Raw genomic sequence first — 14,640 nt, 5'->3', positions numbered from 1 at the left:
GTGAAACGAATAACATTTTGTACAGTGAACGGAACAACAGGAAGAACGCGGCTACAAGTGATGGCGGTCAGACAACACGGACAAAGGGCCGATCTTGTTTTCTGGCGGTTCTCATTTCTTCCACGATGCTCATTTCTTCCACGATGAGTGAATGTATGTGCGATGCGTTGTACAATGTTTTCCAACACACAAAATATCATCCGAGCATGTAGGAACAAATATTGCCATTTCGCATCTTTGTAGTTTAGCGGAAAGAAAAGTATTGCGAGTCCTGGGTGTGGAGGGTGATGGAAAAGGTTTACGTGAGGAGGGTTATGGCAGTTATCAGCACGTGCAAGACCGATAGTGCGTGATGGGGTGCGGGGCGGGTAAGGGAAGACGCATGGGAAGGAGAGATAACACTCCTACACACCAAGCCTCGTCAAACCTCGTGTGATGTCGGTGGCATCAGAAATAGGATTAAAAAGCAGGATTCACCTGACGCTGACAGAAGGTACGTCTTCATGCTACATTAATTCTGTCGCTGCACTGCACCCATAATGCAGACACATGGAATTTTAATGGAATGAAAATAGTTATTTAAACTACTGTGATCTGGGATAAAGTGCAGGTCTAGCGACCTCCATTCGTCCGCGTGAATGCTTTGGCAAAACTCAAATGAGAACGGCCAGAGGCAGGGAAACAAAGCTGCGCTTTAATTGCAGTCATCGTAATGATCTGGAGGTCATTATCTGCTGTGGAAAGGCACTCCTGATCTGGAGGGGAGGTGAATGGCGCGTGCATGGCGGCGTGGTCCACGTCACGTAGAGACGTTACCATAACTCATGGATTTCTTTCCTGACTTTGATAAGGAAAACATTTTCTTTTTAAACGAGCGAATAGTTACAAGTTCTTTTAAAAGTCCTGTGCACGGGTAAGCTTTGTTCAGGAATTTAATTTTCTTCCTTGGTGTCTTGTGGATTGTGTTTTGCTGACAAAGCGAAACAATTCGGGTCAAGGTCTTTCCGCGCGAAGACAGCTGGCATAGAGACGGGAAGCGCTCGCCTGTGCCGCGGCCACCTCTGTGACACGTGCTGGTGGTGGAGACCTGCAAGTGATCCTCAGCGAGGCGCCCGGCTACCGTCGCTCGCTCACCGCGGAGACACTCGTCGAAAAGAAGACACTCGCCAACACGGCAGTACGTTCAAACAAATCGCTGCCACTCCGTTACAATGGAATTCCTGGCACGCATCAAACACTCGCATATTACGAAGTTTCTCGTTAAAACCAAAACATAGTTCGGTCACAACACACACAGCACCACCCCGCTTCGAGGTCACAGGCAACACAACACCTGCCACGGTGCGCCCCCGGCACGGACTCGTGAGGCAAGGGAGGCTGAGCCCCGCCGGCGGAGCGGAGCACTGAGGCCACTATGACCTTAAAAAAGCTGGCAGCACAATGCTCTGGCGGCACCGTGTGACGAGAGCCACACTGAGGCGCCTCCCCCTCCCCTCTCCTTTAGTGCCACCAGCATGACGACGCCGTGCTAACCCACTTACATGCATCAAGGCACGCGCACACCTCTACCTACTCTCTCATATATATATATATATATATATATATATATATATATATATATATATATATATATATATATATATATATATATATATATATTATTTTCGACTCAATTTTTAGCACATTCCTACGCCAATTTTATCTATTTATTTTTTTTTACTTCACTATACGTGAAGTCAGTTTCCTCTCCCGCCCTCTCGCCCCGCTCTCCCCCCGCCTTGCTGCCTTGCTCTCCAAAACCTGCAGTGCTTCACTCCGCTCGGAGGATTATCGGGAGTTTTCGTTTTCTTTATTCTTAGTCCAAATTTATGTTTATTGCCTATCAGCCTCAAGACCCAAAGGAAAATTAACTTCCTGCCGCTGCCAGTCTTCATTCCGCGTCATTCCTTTCGTTATTCATCTCTTTCCGCCTCCTCCTCCCGTTCCTCCATCTTGCACCGATTTTTTCTCAACCAAAAACTCAACATTTCCAGACATTTTCACCAGCACCACGTCATAAATTTTTCGATAACACTTCTTCACCAACACTTGCAGGATCACTGGCTGTTCCGTCACCACGCTGTCCCCAACACCAGGACGCGGGAACTTGTGTGTGTTCCTGTGGCTCCTCCAGGCCTCGGGAGACGTTTTACACACCCCACGCTGACACACCAGCGCCCACACGTCACACCACTACTAGCACTTATACACACACACCGGCACACTAACACACACCAGTCACAACCAGCGGACTGATGCGCAGATGTGCAGGTGTGTGTGTGTGTGTGTGTGTGTGTGTGTGTGTGTGTGTGTGTGTGTGTGTGTGTGTGTGTGTGTGTGTGTGTGTGTGTTGTACAAGTGCGGGGAGCGGCTTCCTCTTCAACCTTTATCCCCCCTTAACCACCACCACCACCACCACCACAACTACCACCACCACCGCCACCACCACGACAACCTTTTCAATTTACTGGTATATCTCGTCACAGAAAACTGCAATTAAAGTGAAAATCGGTAAACAAAGAAAATGATATAACTAGCAAACTACTCGATTCCGAAGCCAACGGACACCAGTAGCGACACGAGGAGGTAAACAGTAGATAAACATTTCAGGCCATTGCAGATACGAGAATTAAAACACCTTTATTACTTCACCTGGGCATACCTGTACTTATCTCAGTGACTCACACACACACACACACACACACACACACCCTCTCCCTCTCTCTCTCTCTCTCTCTCTCTCTCTCTCTCTCTCTCTCTCTCTCTCTGGTGCGGGAATAGAATGACCAATCTTATTATTTCCTCTACATCTGTTGTTTTCTCAAGTCGAGGCTGTACATCTTCGCGGCTTTCAATTTATGATGCCATTCTTCATTTTCCGACCATATTTTCTTACTTCCCTCCAGCGTACTCTCTCTCTCTCTCTCTCTCTCTCTCTCTCTCTCTCTGATCATGTCCCTCCTCCTCCGGACTACCCCTTCATACTCCCTTACCCCCCTCCTCCTCCTCCATCTCCTCCGCCTCCCCTTCCCCTCTTCCCCCAACACTTACACATGTGCTCAACACCTGATGGCACAGCTGTCCATGACGAGAGAGAGAGAGAGAGAGAGAGAGAGAGAGAGAGAGAGAGAGAGAGAGAGAGAGAGAGAGAGAGAGAGAGAGAGAGAGAGAGAGAGAGAGAGAGAGAGAGAGAGAGAGAGAGTAAAAATGATCTCTTATCAAGCGAAGAAAGACAAGGCAGGAAAAAAAGAAAAAAAAAAAAGATAGATGAAATGTGGAGAGTATTTTTGTAAGAGAAACACATCTACACAAAATACTGAAAAGAGAGAGAGAGAGAGAGAGAGAGAGAGAGAGAGAGAGAGAGAGAGAGAGAGAGAGAGAGAGAGAGAGAGAGAGAGAGAGAGAGAGAGAGAGAGAGAGAGAGAGAGAGAGAGAGAGAAAGAAAAAAAAATGAACAGAATAAAATGGATGAAAGAGAACGAGTACAAAGTTAAAATAAAAAAAAAAAATTATATTGTTGAATCAGAGGGAGAAAAAAAGGAAAAGGAAAAGGATAATGAAAAGAGAATGAGGAGAATGAAAGGGACGAATATTAGTTGAATGAGGAGGAGGAGGAGGAGGAGGAGGAGGAGGAGGAGGAGGAGGAGGAGGAGGAGGAGGAGGAGGAGGAGGAGGAGGAGGAATAATGGAGATTTAAGAGGAGAAGGAGGAGGTAGAGGAGGAGGAGGAGGAGGAGGAGGTTAAAAGGAGGTTAGGAGAAGGAGGAGGAGGAGGAGATTAGGAGGAGGATGAGAAGTGAGGTAAGAGAAGGAGAGGGGTAAGAGAAGAAAGAGGGGAAAGAGGAGGAGGAGAAGAGAGGCAAGAGGAGAAATTAGACAAAAAGGGGAGGTGGTGTAAGACAAGAGAAGAATATAAGTAGATGGACAGAAGAGCGAGAAAATTAAAACTAGAACAAGGGGAGGAAGGGGAAGAGAAGAAACGGGATGATGAAAGCTTTTTGGCCTGTTTGTTCCTCGGTGGGGAGAAAGAAAGAAGAGAGAGAGACGCCCACTCTCCCTGAAGCAAGTGAGCGCAACTTCCTCTCCCCTCTCCTTTCCCTTCCTTGCTATTCTTAGTCTGTGTCTATCTGTCAATCTATCTGTCAGTCTATCGGTCTCTGCCTCTCTCTCTCTCTCTCTCTCCTTCTCCAGTTCCCTTCTGTTTGATTCAGGCTCCCATCCTATCGGTCTGTCCCTCCATCTGCGGTCTGTATTCTCAAATGTTTTGAAGTCCAGTCTTGACGTGTTACAGTAGGTCTAGTGCAGGTAACTGGGTTCCCAAGGGTGGTTTTTTGATGATTCTAAAGGACGTTTAACAAGGATTCTGCACCATCAGTGGGAAGAGACGCGACTAGTCATCTCTGTTGGTTTTGAAAATGGTCCAGATATGGAATCAAAGCGTTTGAGAGTGCGAGTCAAGTCTCTCTCTCTCTCTCTCTCTCTCTCTCTCTCTCTCTCTCTCTCTCTCTCTCTCTCTCTCTCTCTCTCTCTCTCTCTCTCTCAATTATATTGCCTTGTTTTGCAATCTTTCCTCTCCTTTTCTCTCCATTATTTTCCCCTTCCAGTCCTCCCACACTTCTTTTTCTCATCTTCCTTCTTTTCACATACTCCTTCTCTTCCTGTCTTCCTCTCGTATCTCCTCCTTCCTCGCTTCCTATCCTCATCTCAGCTTTATTTAAACACAGGATGCACCTTCTCCTCCTCCTCCTCTGTCTCCTTACTCAATCCTTATATCTTTTCTTTGATATCTTAACTCTTTTCCTCCACTCTCTTTTGCTCGGTTTTCTCTCCCCTGACTCAACCACATTGCCTTCTTTCTGATTGGATTGTGTAGAATGTCAGATTCTCGTAAATGCTGAGAGATTTGATACAGTTTGGCTTTTCCTTTGTGTTTCTTAGTGTGTCGTCGCTTCATCCTGCCCCATCACAGTCTTGTCTCATCTCTCGTTGCCCTCCTCAGATAACCCCGCCACGCAGCTGTTACTCATAGATACGCCTTATCAAGTGAGATACGACACGATCCTTCCTCTGTATTCATAAAGTATTTATTTATTTTTATTGTTTCTCTCTCTCTCTCTCTCTCTCTCTCTCTCTCTCTCTCTCTCTCTGTTTCGTGTAGTTCGTATCTATAGAGATATTTCGCTTTTATGTCAGGTAAATCGACTTAATGCCTCACCGCTTTTATCCTTTCTTCCCCCTCCTTTTCTTCTTCTTCCTCTTCTTCTTCTTCCTCCTCCTCCTCCTTCTCCTCTTAACCCGCTGGTCCTCCTTCCTCCATTGTATTTTCTCCTCCCCGTCCTCCCCATCCTCCGTCTCCTTTTCCTCCTCCTCTTACTCCCCCTCTTTCTCCTCTTTCTGCTCCTCCTCCTTTTCCTACTCCTTCTCTCCCTCTACCATCATCAGGGAAGCTCTTCACTATCACCACTTGCACTTCTTAATCTCTCTCTCTCTCTCTCTCTCTCTCTCTCTCTCTCTCTCTCTCTCTCTCTCTCTCTCCCTAAGGCTTTCTTTTCTCCCCTCCTCTCCCCGCCATACTAAAGCAGCCCTTCGCACACTCTCTCCAAGGCTGAGGAGAGAAAGACATCCAGCAAGGTTCTCTCAGCTTTGTGTGGAAACTTATTTATTGCGAGCGAGCGAGCGAGAGAGAGAGAGAGAGAGAGAGAGAGAGAGAGAGAGAGAGAGAGAGAGAGAGAGAGAGAGAGAGAGAGAGAGAGAGAGAGAGAGAGAGAGAGAGAGAGAGAGAGAGAGAGAAATTATTCGGTTACCTTAGACAAAGACCAAGAAAAAGAGGACATGACGTGGAATGAGAGATCACGTAGATTATCAAAGGAGAAAAAGAAATGCGTGGAAAAACACGAAGCAAAAGAGAGAGAGAAAAAAAAGAAAAGAAAACAGACAAATTGAAGTTATGAATAGAAGACAAAATAAAACCAGAGAGAGAGAGAGAGAGAGAGAGAGAGAGAGAGAGAGAGAGAGAGAGAGAGAGAGAGAGAGAGAGAGAGAGAGAGAGAGAGAGAGAGAGAGAGAGAGAAACACCAACAAGGAACCCTAAAAAAAAGTTCACACGTGTCGTCTGACCTTTAAATGTTAGTCTCTTGGGGGGAAGAGGGGAACGGGAGGATGATGAGGGGGAGAGGAACAAGGGAAGGGAAGGAAAGGGAAGGGAAGGTAAGGGATGAAAGGGAAGAGAAGGGAAGAAAAGGGAAGAGAAGAGTAATACATAGGAGAGAATGAGAGGGATAGGGAACAGAAGAGAAGTAAGAGTAGGGAAGGGAAGAGAGGGGAAGGGAAGGGAAGGGAAAGTGTGTGAGAGAAAATGTTATTTGGTATAAGTTTACATGGAACTATAACACCTGGAGAGAGAGAGAGAGAGAGAGAGAGAGAGAGAGAGAGAGAGAGAGAGAGAGAGAGAGAGAGAGAGAGAGAGAGAGAGAGAGAGAGAGAGAGAGAGAGAGAAATCAAATAATTAGAAAGAGTCGAAGGAAAGTGAAAGAACCGTACAGAATGGAACCGTTTTCTATCCTTTCTCTCTCTCTCTCTCTCTCTCTCTCTCTCTCTCTCTCTCTCTCTCTCTCTCTCTCTCTCTCTCTCTCTCTCTCTCTCTCCATTCCATTAATGACGCGCACTGCAAGAAAATTGTCTTTTGAAATCATTGAATTTCAGGAATTACCATTAGACACACACACACACACACACACACACACACACACACCTATCCCATCACCTCAATACACTTCAGTAATGGCAACTAAGGTGTTAAAGGTGCACCTGTCTTGCCTAATGGCCGAAGTTTCCTCAGGTGCACTTGTTCAGGTAAAGGTCTTGTTTTTCCCTCATTTATCCGGCACAGAGAGAGAGAGAGAGAGAGAGAGAGAGAGAGAGAGAGAGAGAGAGAGAGAGAGAGAGAGAGAGAGAGAGAGAGAGAGAGAGAGAGAGTCAGCTTACCCATCATTTAGGCAAGTGATGGATGGTTGTAGTTTTCAGTGTTTTCTTGCTTTTTTTTTTTTTTAGTTATTTCTGTGCATCATTAGTTGAGATTGTTACGTTGTTTTTGTTGTTTTTGCTGTTGATTTGCGTTTTTTGTGTGTTGTGGTAATGGTAGTGGTGATGGTGGTGGTGATGGTGGTGGTGGTATGCTAAAGAAAATAGATTTACCTTATTTTGACTCCTAGTACTTTCATTCATATATATTTTTATTCTGGAAATTCCCCTTTTTGGTCTCATGGTGTTTCCTACCTTTTATTCTTTGCCTTGTCTAGCATGCGTACAAATTTTCTCTCCATTTTCCCCACATTTCTCTGTTGGTATTTTATTACAACTCTTGAATATCTAATAAAACAGCCTTCTTTTACCCACTTTATGTATCGGCAAGTCAACTGAGGATTAGATTAAAATGTACACGTAAACACACACACACACACACACACACACACACACACACACACACACACACACACACACACACACACTAAGGTAGCAGAAGGCATAGAAATTCAACAAATTTTTTATAAGGTTATAAGATAAAAATTTAAGTGTATTACGGAATATAAGCTGTCAGAAATAAGTTGCCATTTTCTTCATTCCCTCGCCACGTGGAGCAAGGAGAGGAAACTAAATCTGATATTAAATGAGGAGAAAAATGAGAATGATCCACGAGAGAGAGAGAGAGAGAGAGAGAGAGAGAGAGAGAGAGAGAGAGAGAGAGAGAGAGAGAGAGAGAGAGAGAGAGAAACCACTATCACTCACTAGAAAATTAAAGTGACCACGCAGGATTACAACAGACGCAAAAGGAAAACTGCATGAAATAAAAAAGAAAAAATTACCAGGAAAGAATAATGAATAAACAAAAACAAGTCACAATACGCAGAAATACACGACGAAAATAAAATAGTAGTATGTGAACGAATACAAAATAAGAGGAGGGATATAAAACAACATGAAAGGGAAATAACACAAAAACGAGATGAGAAAAATGGGGATGAAAGAGAAACAAAACAAACACGTACAAAAAAAAAAAAAAGAGTAAAAGAAACACAAACATACCCCCAACCCTTCCAATACACACACACACACACACACACACACACACACACACACACACACACACACACACACACACACACACACACACACACACTGTACAAGCGGTACAATGGTAACATTTTCGTTCAGCTGGCACGTGCCTGTGAAGTTCGAATCCTCTCAGTGATAGAAAAATAAATAAATAAAAAAAAGTAAGAGGATTTCAGTGTGTGTGTGTGTGTGTGTGTGTGTGTGTGTGTGTGTGTGTGTGTGTGTGTGTGTGTGTGTGTGTGTGTGTGTGTGTGTGTGTGTGTGTGTGTGTGTGTGTGTGTGTGTGTTTAGAGGGGTTTGTTGTACGCTTAGAGGAATTCACACACACGCAGATCAGGAATAAGGGGAAAGACAAGAAGTAATGACTGAAGAAACTTGTGATGAATTATAAAGGAAAGCGAATTTAGTATGAGTGAGAAGGGAATAGAAGTGTGGAGATGAGAGCAAGGGAAGAAACAGACAAGATGGACTGTCACTGAATTATACTGATGTGTGGTGGTTGTATTCAGGTAGCAGTAGTAGTAGTAGTAGTAGTAGTAGTAGTAGTAGTAGTAGTAGTAGTAGTAGTAGTAGTAGTAGTAGTAGTGGTAGTGGTAGTAGTAGTAGTAGTAACAATGATGATAATGATATCAATAACAAAATTTACAACAACAGAAGTACGTACACTTACCTTTTCACAAATTAAAAGAAAAGAAAGTCTCGTAGAGGGAACAAAAATGAGAGATGAGAGAGAGAGAGAGAGAGAGAGAGAGAGAGAGAGAGAGAGAGAGAGAGAGAGAGAGAGAGAGAGAGAGAGAGAGAGAGAGAGAGAGAGAGAGAGAGAGAGAGAAAGGAAAATAAAATCCTGTTCAACAAGCAGCCTTCAGAAAGACAACTGAGAGAAGACAACAAGAGGGTCGCCCATTTTATTTGCAACACTTACCTTAGAGTTGGAGGGAAAGATGGAGGACCAACGGTTGTTCTGCTTGGGCGTCTTGGCGGCCTTGAGGGATCCATCGTGGGACGCAGGGCCGCCGTTAGTCTCTCCCTGAGGCGAACAGTCCTCGGTGGAGGCCCCTCCCCAGGGGAATCTGCCCTGACCCCCGCGGTGACTCTGGCGAGGGAGAGAGAGAGAGAGAGTGAGTGAGTGTTAGGTCATCAGGTGTGTAGTCATTAGTGGTGTGAGATTACTGGTTTTCTTCCTCTTATTCCTGTTACTACTACTTATTGTTTTCCTCTACTACTACTGCTACTGATACTGCTGCTAATACAACTACCAGAACTTCCAACACTCCAGTAATAACAAACAAGTGGAAGTTGCAAAGTCGACAAGTAAGCAAATGTCCCCGATCCAGTAACGAGTTAGTTGGCAGCCTGGCGCATTTGGAGTTTTCTTGTGAAAGCGTTAAACTGCCGACAGCACGAGGGTGGGCAACTTCACGAGACGTATTAAAGTATAGTAGGGTATGACGTGCGAGAGAGAGAGAGAGAGAGAGAGAGAGAGAGAGAGAGAGAGAGAGAGAGAGAGAGAGAGAGAGAGAGAGAGAGAGAGAGAGAGAGAGAGAGAGAGAGAGAGAGAGAGAGAGAGAGAAGGTGGTAACGAGAGTGAAGCAAAAGCAATTGGGGAGATGAAGACTTTTGTATTGCACTGAAGAAGTTTTCGTTGGCAAGGCTTTGAAAAGTTTCTGAATAAGGAATGATGGGGTGGGGGAGAGAGAGAGAGAGAGAGAGAGAGAGAGAGAGAGAGAGAGAGAGAGAGAGAGAGAGAGAGAGAGAGAGAGAGAGAGAGAGAGAGAGAGAGAGAGAGAGAGAGAGAGAGAGAGAGAGAGAGAGAGAGAGAGAGAGAGAGAGAGAGAGAATGATGATATGGAGGAAAGAGAGGAGGAGGAGGAGGTAGAAAACATCAGTAGAAATGAAAGGAGGAAATCCCGAGGGACAACATTACTCATTACTGAAAAAAAAAAATAAAAGGAAAAAGAAAAAAGAAAACTTTCGTAAGAGAAGAAAAAGAAAACGGAGGAGTATGGGAGGTGATGGTGGAACTAAAGAAAAAAAAATAAAAACGGTCAGAATTAAAAACTTAACGAGAAAATCATGTAAAACGTCAAGGAAGAAAAGAGAAGAAGGAAAAGTGAATAAGATTGAGGGACGGAAGGGAAAGAAGTAAGGGAGAGAGGGAGAGAGGGGGAGAGGGAGTGTGACCGGTGATTGATGAAGCTGTGGGATGTGAAACGGGTGGGAGAGGAACGTAGGGAGGGAGAAGCAGGGGAACAGAGGGTCATGGAGGAAAGAGGTGATGATGGAGAGGATTAGTGGTAGTAGTGGTAGTAGTGGTGGTGGTGGTAGTGGTGGTGGTGGTGGTGGAAGTAAGAAAGTCGAGAGGAAGGAGAGGACGGAAGGAAGAAAGAAATGCAAGGAAGGGAGAGAAGCTATAAAGAAAGAAGGGATTTGAAAGCAGGTAAGGATGACTGGAGAAGGAGAAGGGATAAGAGAGATACGAACGAAGGAAAGGAATTTGGGGAATAGAGGAAAGATGATAGTAGTAGTAGTAGTAGTAGTAGTAGTAGTATATGACAGAAAGCATTGGCCGTAATACCATTTAGGGCTCGCAAACTAAGGTAAGTATTGGTTAATTACTTCATTAGGTGATCTACACATTCATTAAGTGTCTAATTAGCAACAGGTATCGGGCTGCTCTCCCACTGGGCCCTCGACACCGCTTATTTTGGTCAGACTTAATTACAACAGATAAGTAGGATGGCGGTGACGATGGTGATAATAGAGATGTGGCGATGGTTGTGGTGGTGGACACGTGGACCAGGACGACTGTAAGTAAGTACGTCATTTTCACTAACAACAACAGTATACAAGCGGATCTGCCAGTACTTGTTCTTCGTTTGTGTTTCTTTGTATTCCCTGCAGCGTGAGGAGTGATGGTCAACTGGCGGTGTCACTGTGGTGGTGGTGATGGTGATGGTGGTGACCTGTGTTTGTGTTGGTTGGTGTTGCCGTTGGTGTCTGGACAAACTTTGAAGGCAGTAAATCTCGGGAAATCAAATTAGGTCAACAACTGTGTGGATGGACAGAGAGAGAGAGAGAGAGAGAGAGAGAGAGAGAGAGAGAGAGAGAGAGAGAGAGAGAGAGAGAGAGAGAGAGAGAGAGAGAGAGAGAGAGAGAGAGAGAGAGAGAGAGAGAGAGAGAGACGTATAGCTTGCCGTGAATTATGGAGTTAGGCCAGAGTGTTATCGGTGAGAGACGAGTTACACTATAGAATGTTGCTGTTACACTGTGCTATGTGACCTTGGAGTGGCGCAATTCTATCGAATCAATAGGAAACCTGAAAGACACGAGTGCAAATACTCCATGAATAACAAAAAGCGTCAATAGATATATAAATAAATAATTTGGTGAACTGTTACATATGGAAAACGAGAAACACAGGGGGAGGCAAATAAAGTGAGACTCAACACAGAACACACACACACACACACACACACACACATATGAAAAGAGAGGTCAGTGAGGAAGACAGTGAATGAAAGAGGGACTTGCACACATGTAGGGGAAGGGAAGCAAGTAAAAGCCTCAGTGAAGGGATATGATTTAAAATATATCTGGAAATTGTTGAGGGAAATATTGGGCAAGGCGAATATGACAGATGATGGGAGGAGCAGCGTAACTGTCCTCGTGTATAACCACAAGGGAGAAATATATTGAAGAACGGAAGCTACAGGGAAGAACGGTGACAGGGTATGGATTGAAGATATTGGAAAGGACGGTGGTGGATGAATGTCTACTGAAGAGATGTCAAATAAAAAGAAATATATGCAAATACAGTGTTAGAACAGGAATTAATAGATGATGTTATATTTGTGATCAGACTATCAGAGTTGCAATAGAATACAAGGAATCAATGAACGACCATTGGCCCTTAGATTGCAAAGAAATGCTGAAATAGATTGTAATGTGCAAATGTATTCCGTAAAGGGAAAAAGACAGGTGGATACTTCATTAGTTATCAGAGTTGCAGCAGAATACAAGGAATTAATGCGCGGTCATTGACTTTCTGATAACGAAGAGATGTCAAAAATAGATGATGTGCGAGAACATTTTATGAAAAGAAAAAAACGAGCCACGGACGTTGAACTTGGAATCAGTGAGTTGCAGTAGAGTAAAGGGAATGAATGTGCTGTGATTGACTTTCTGGCTAAGGAGAAATGACAAAACAGATGAAAGAGATGAAAAATGAGTACTGCATCTTTAATCACACAACTAGAAATGACACTGCAATAGAATGCGGAAACAAACTATACTAAATGACACAAACCATAATGAATACTGACGAAGGCGAGGCAGAGGAGGAGGGCGGAGCTTACTGGATACCATGGAAGGTGACATGAAGGGAGGAGGGAAGGTATACAAGAGAAAAGGCGAGGGAATGGTGAATACGCGCACGGTGGGGCAAGAACAATGGTTAAGACTAAGAGTGGAGAGCCGGAAGAGTCTGGGGGAAGGTTGGGTTACACCGGGAGGTCGGCGCTCTACCCGCTTCTCTTTGTTGTTATTTGGATGGATATTCTGAGCCGTGAAATCAGAGCCGGGGAGCCAACGGGGGTGTTGTTTGTGTATAACCAGGTGATTGTTGTTGGCAGATGGGAGGCAGGCGGCTATACTGGATACAGAGCCAACGGAGAGGCGTGAAAATAGAGCCATAGAGGTCAGAGATGATGGCGAGGAGAGGCGCCGAGAGAGAAATTAGATACGAGAGGGGAGATGGAATGAATTGTACAAAGCACTTCACGTGTCTGGGGTTCAAGTTAATGAAGACAAAGGAGATCAAGGAATAAAGTAGATTAAAACAGAGAGTAAGAAGCATTGACCATACAGAGGTGTGTGATGAAAGCCTGAGGACACAAGTACAAAACCGTGGTGGCGCCTCTTGTGTTGTGTGGCCGCGTGCTCATCAAGGGAAGAAGATGAAATGGCGATCGAATGAATGGGAGGAAGGGTGTTGGGGTGAGCAACGGAACACCAGCGAGGGAATACTTGGGCGATGACAAGGCGAGGCGAGCGCATCATTGAGACGCTGTACGAGAGATAAAGACGTCTGGGCCCGGGCTGAGGAAGCATTAACCCGTCTGCAGAGTCTGAAAACTGCCACCCGGGAAAAAGAAAAGCGGAAGAATGCAATGCGGTGAGAGAAGTGCAGGAGTGTTGTGAAGGCGCCGACCCCCTAGCGACACCAGCGAAGGAAGGAATGAGGCAGGGAACAGAAAGGCGAAGATGTGTTTGTATGCATGCCCTTGGTGCGGCTGCTGAGCGATGGTGTAAGTCCACGAATATCCTATCGATTACTCTCTGACGTGTTCCTGCCCTCCTCCGCCTACTGGCCGCCCTGTAATCCTCGGCAAATGCAAACTTGCTCTTCAGTTCATGGCGGAGGGCGATAACTCTCTCCAAAAACACCAATCTGGCAACATTTCTCTCGTTTACAGAATCTAGACAAGTGGTGCTAGCCGGGACAGACACCGATGCCTGGGGGGAAAAATTAGTCATGAATGTGTGAAAAAAAAGTACAGAGGGAAAAAAGTTCAAAGGAAGGACAACATTACGCGATGCTTTTAGGGAACTAGAGCGTGATGGAATTTGCTTCGAGTCCGGGTCACTGTTCACGTCTGACCTCAATACCATGAACCTGATGGGATATATGACAAAAGTTCCGAGCACACAAGATATCTCATGGGAATTAGGGCGTGCTTGTGCCGGATATCAGATTTTTTTGCAATTCTCCTTTCTTCTCAGTGATAGTAGAGTGTCACCACACACACACACACACACACACACACACCTAACTTGACCATCATCCCAAAAAGCAAGAAATATTCCAAACTTTTCCATGACCGAGTAAGATAAATTATTTTCATTTCCCTGAGCACGCGCCAGATTTGACCAAAAAAGAGAGAGAAAGAGAGAAAAAAAAAAAATCAGCCATTCATCAACTGACTTGCATTAGTGTAAAGGAAATCGTTGCACTGAAAACTGCCATCACTGTCGCCCACGTCACGGTCACTGCCGCCGTCACCACCAAGGGCACCAATACGTAACAATTCAGGTATCGAAGAAACAAGGACAAGAAGAACAGTTCAGATGAATGCCCCGCCAGCTGCATGAATAAGATAGTGGCAGGGGCGGCGGCGGTGGTGGTGGTGGTGGTGGTGGTGGTGGTGATGGTGGTGGTGGGGTTGGTGGTGACGACGTTAAAGAAGTGGTACTGGTGATATTGGAGGAGGAGGAGGAGGAGGAGGAGGAGGAGGAGGAGGAGGAGGAGGAGGAGGAGGAGGAGGAGGAGGAGGTGGTAAATGTGGCGACGGAGATTACAATCGTAACCAATTTCAAGATTTTGCATGTGTGCTACTCAGAGAGAGAGAGAGAGAGAGAGAGAGAGAGAGAGAGAGAGAGAGAGAGAGAGAGAGAGAGAGAGAGAGAGAGAGAGAGAGAGAGAGAGAGAGAG

General features: G+C 45.1%; 1 protein-coding gene across 7 annotated transcripts in view; it reads right to left on the bottom strand.

The window, feature by feature from the left end:
* The window catches only part of LOC135110584 (pleckstrin homology domain-containing family G member 5-like), a 222,862-nt gene that overhangs the window by 40,395 nt on the left and 167,827 nt on the right, over positions 1–14,640 (bottom strand). For all 7 annotated transcript variants that reach the window (XM_064023052.1, XM_064023053.1, XM_064023048.1 and 4 more), the window contains one exon: positions 9,073–9,243. In XM_064023052.1, coding sequence (XP_063879122.1) covers positions 9,073–9,243 — 171 coding nt within the window. The remainder of the gene's footprint in view (positions 1–9,072; positions 9,244–14,640) is intronic.

The sequence above is a fragment of the Scylla paramamosain genome, chromosome 20 (genome assembly GCF_035594125.1).
Source record: "Scylla paramamosain isolate STU-SP2022 chromosome 20, ASM3559412v1, whole genome shotgun sequence".
Taxonomy (NCBI): Eukaryota; Metazoa; Arthropoda; class Malacostraca; order Decapoda; family Portunidae; genus Scylla; species Scylla paramamosain.
Note: the sequence above shows the minus strand (reverse complement) of the source record. Positions and strands in the feature narration are given on the sequence as shown.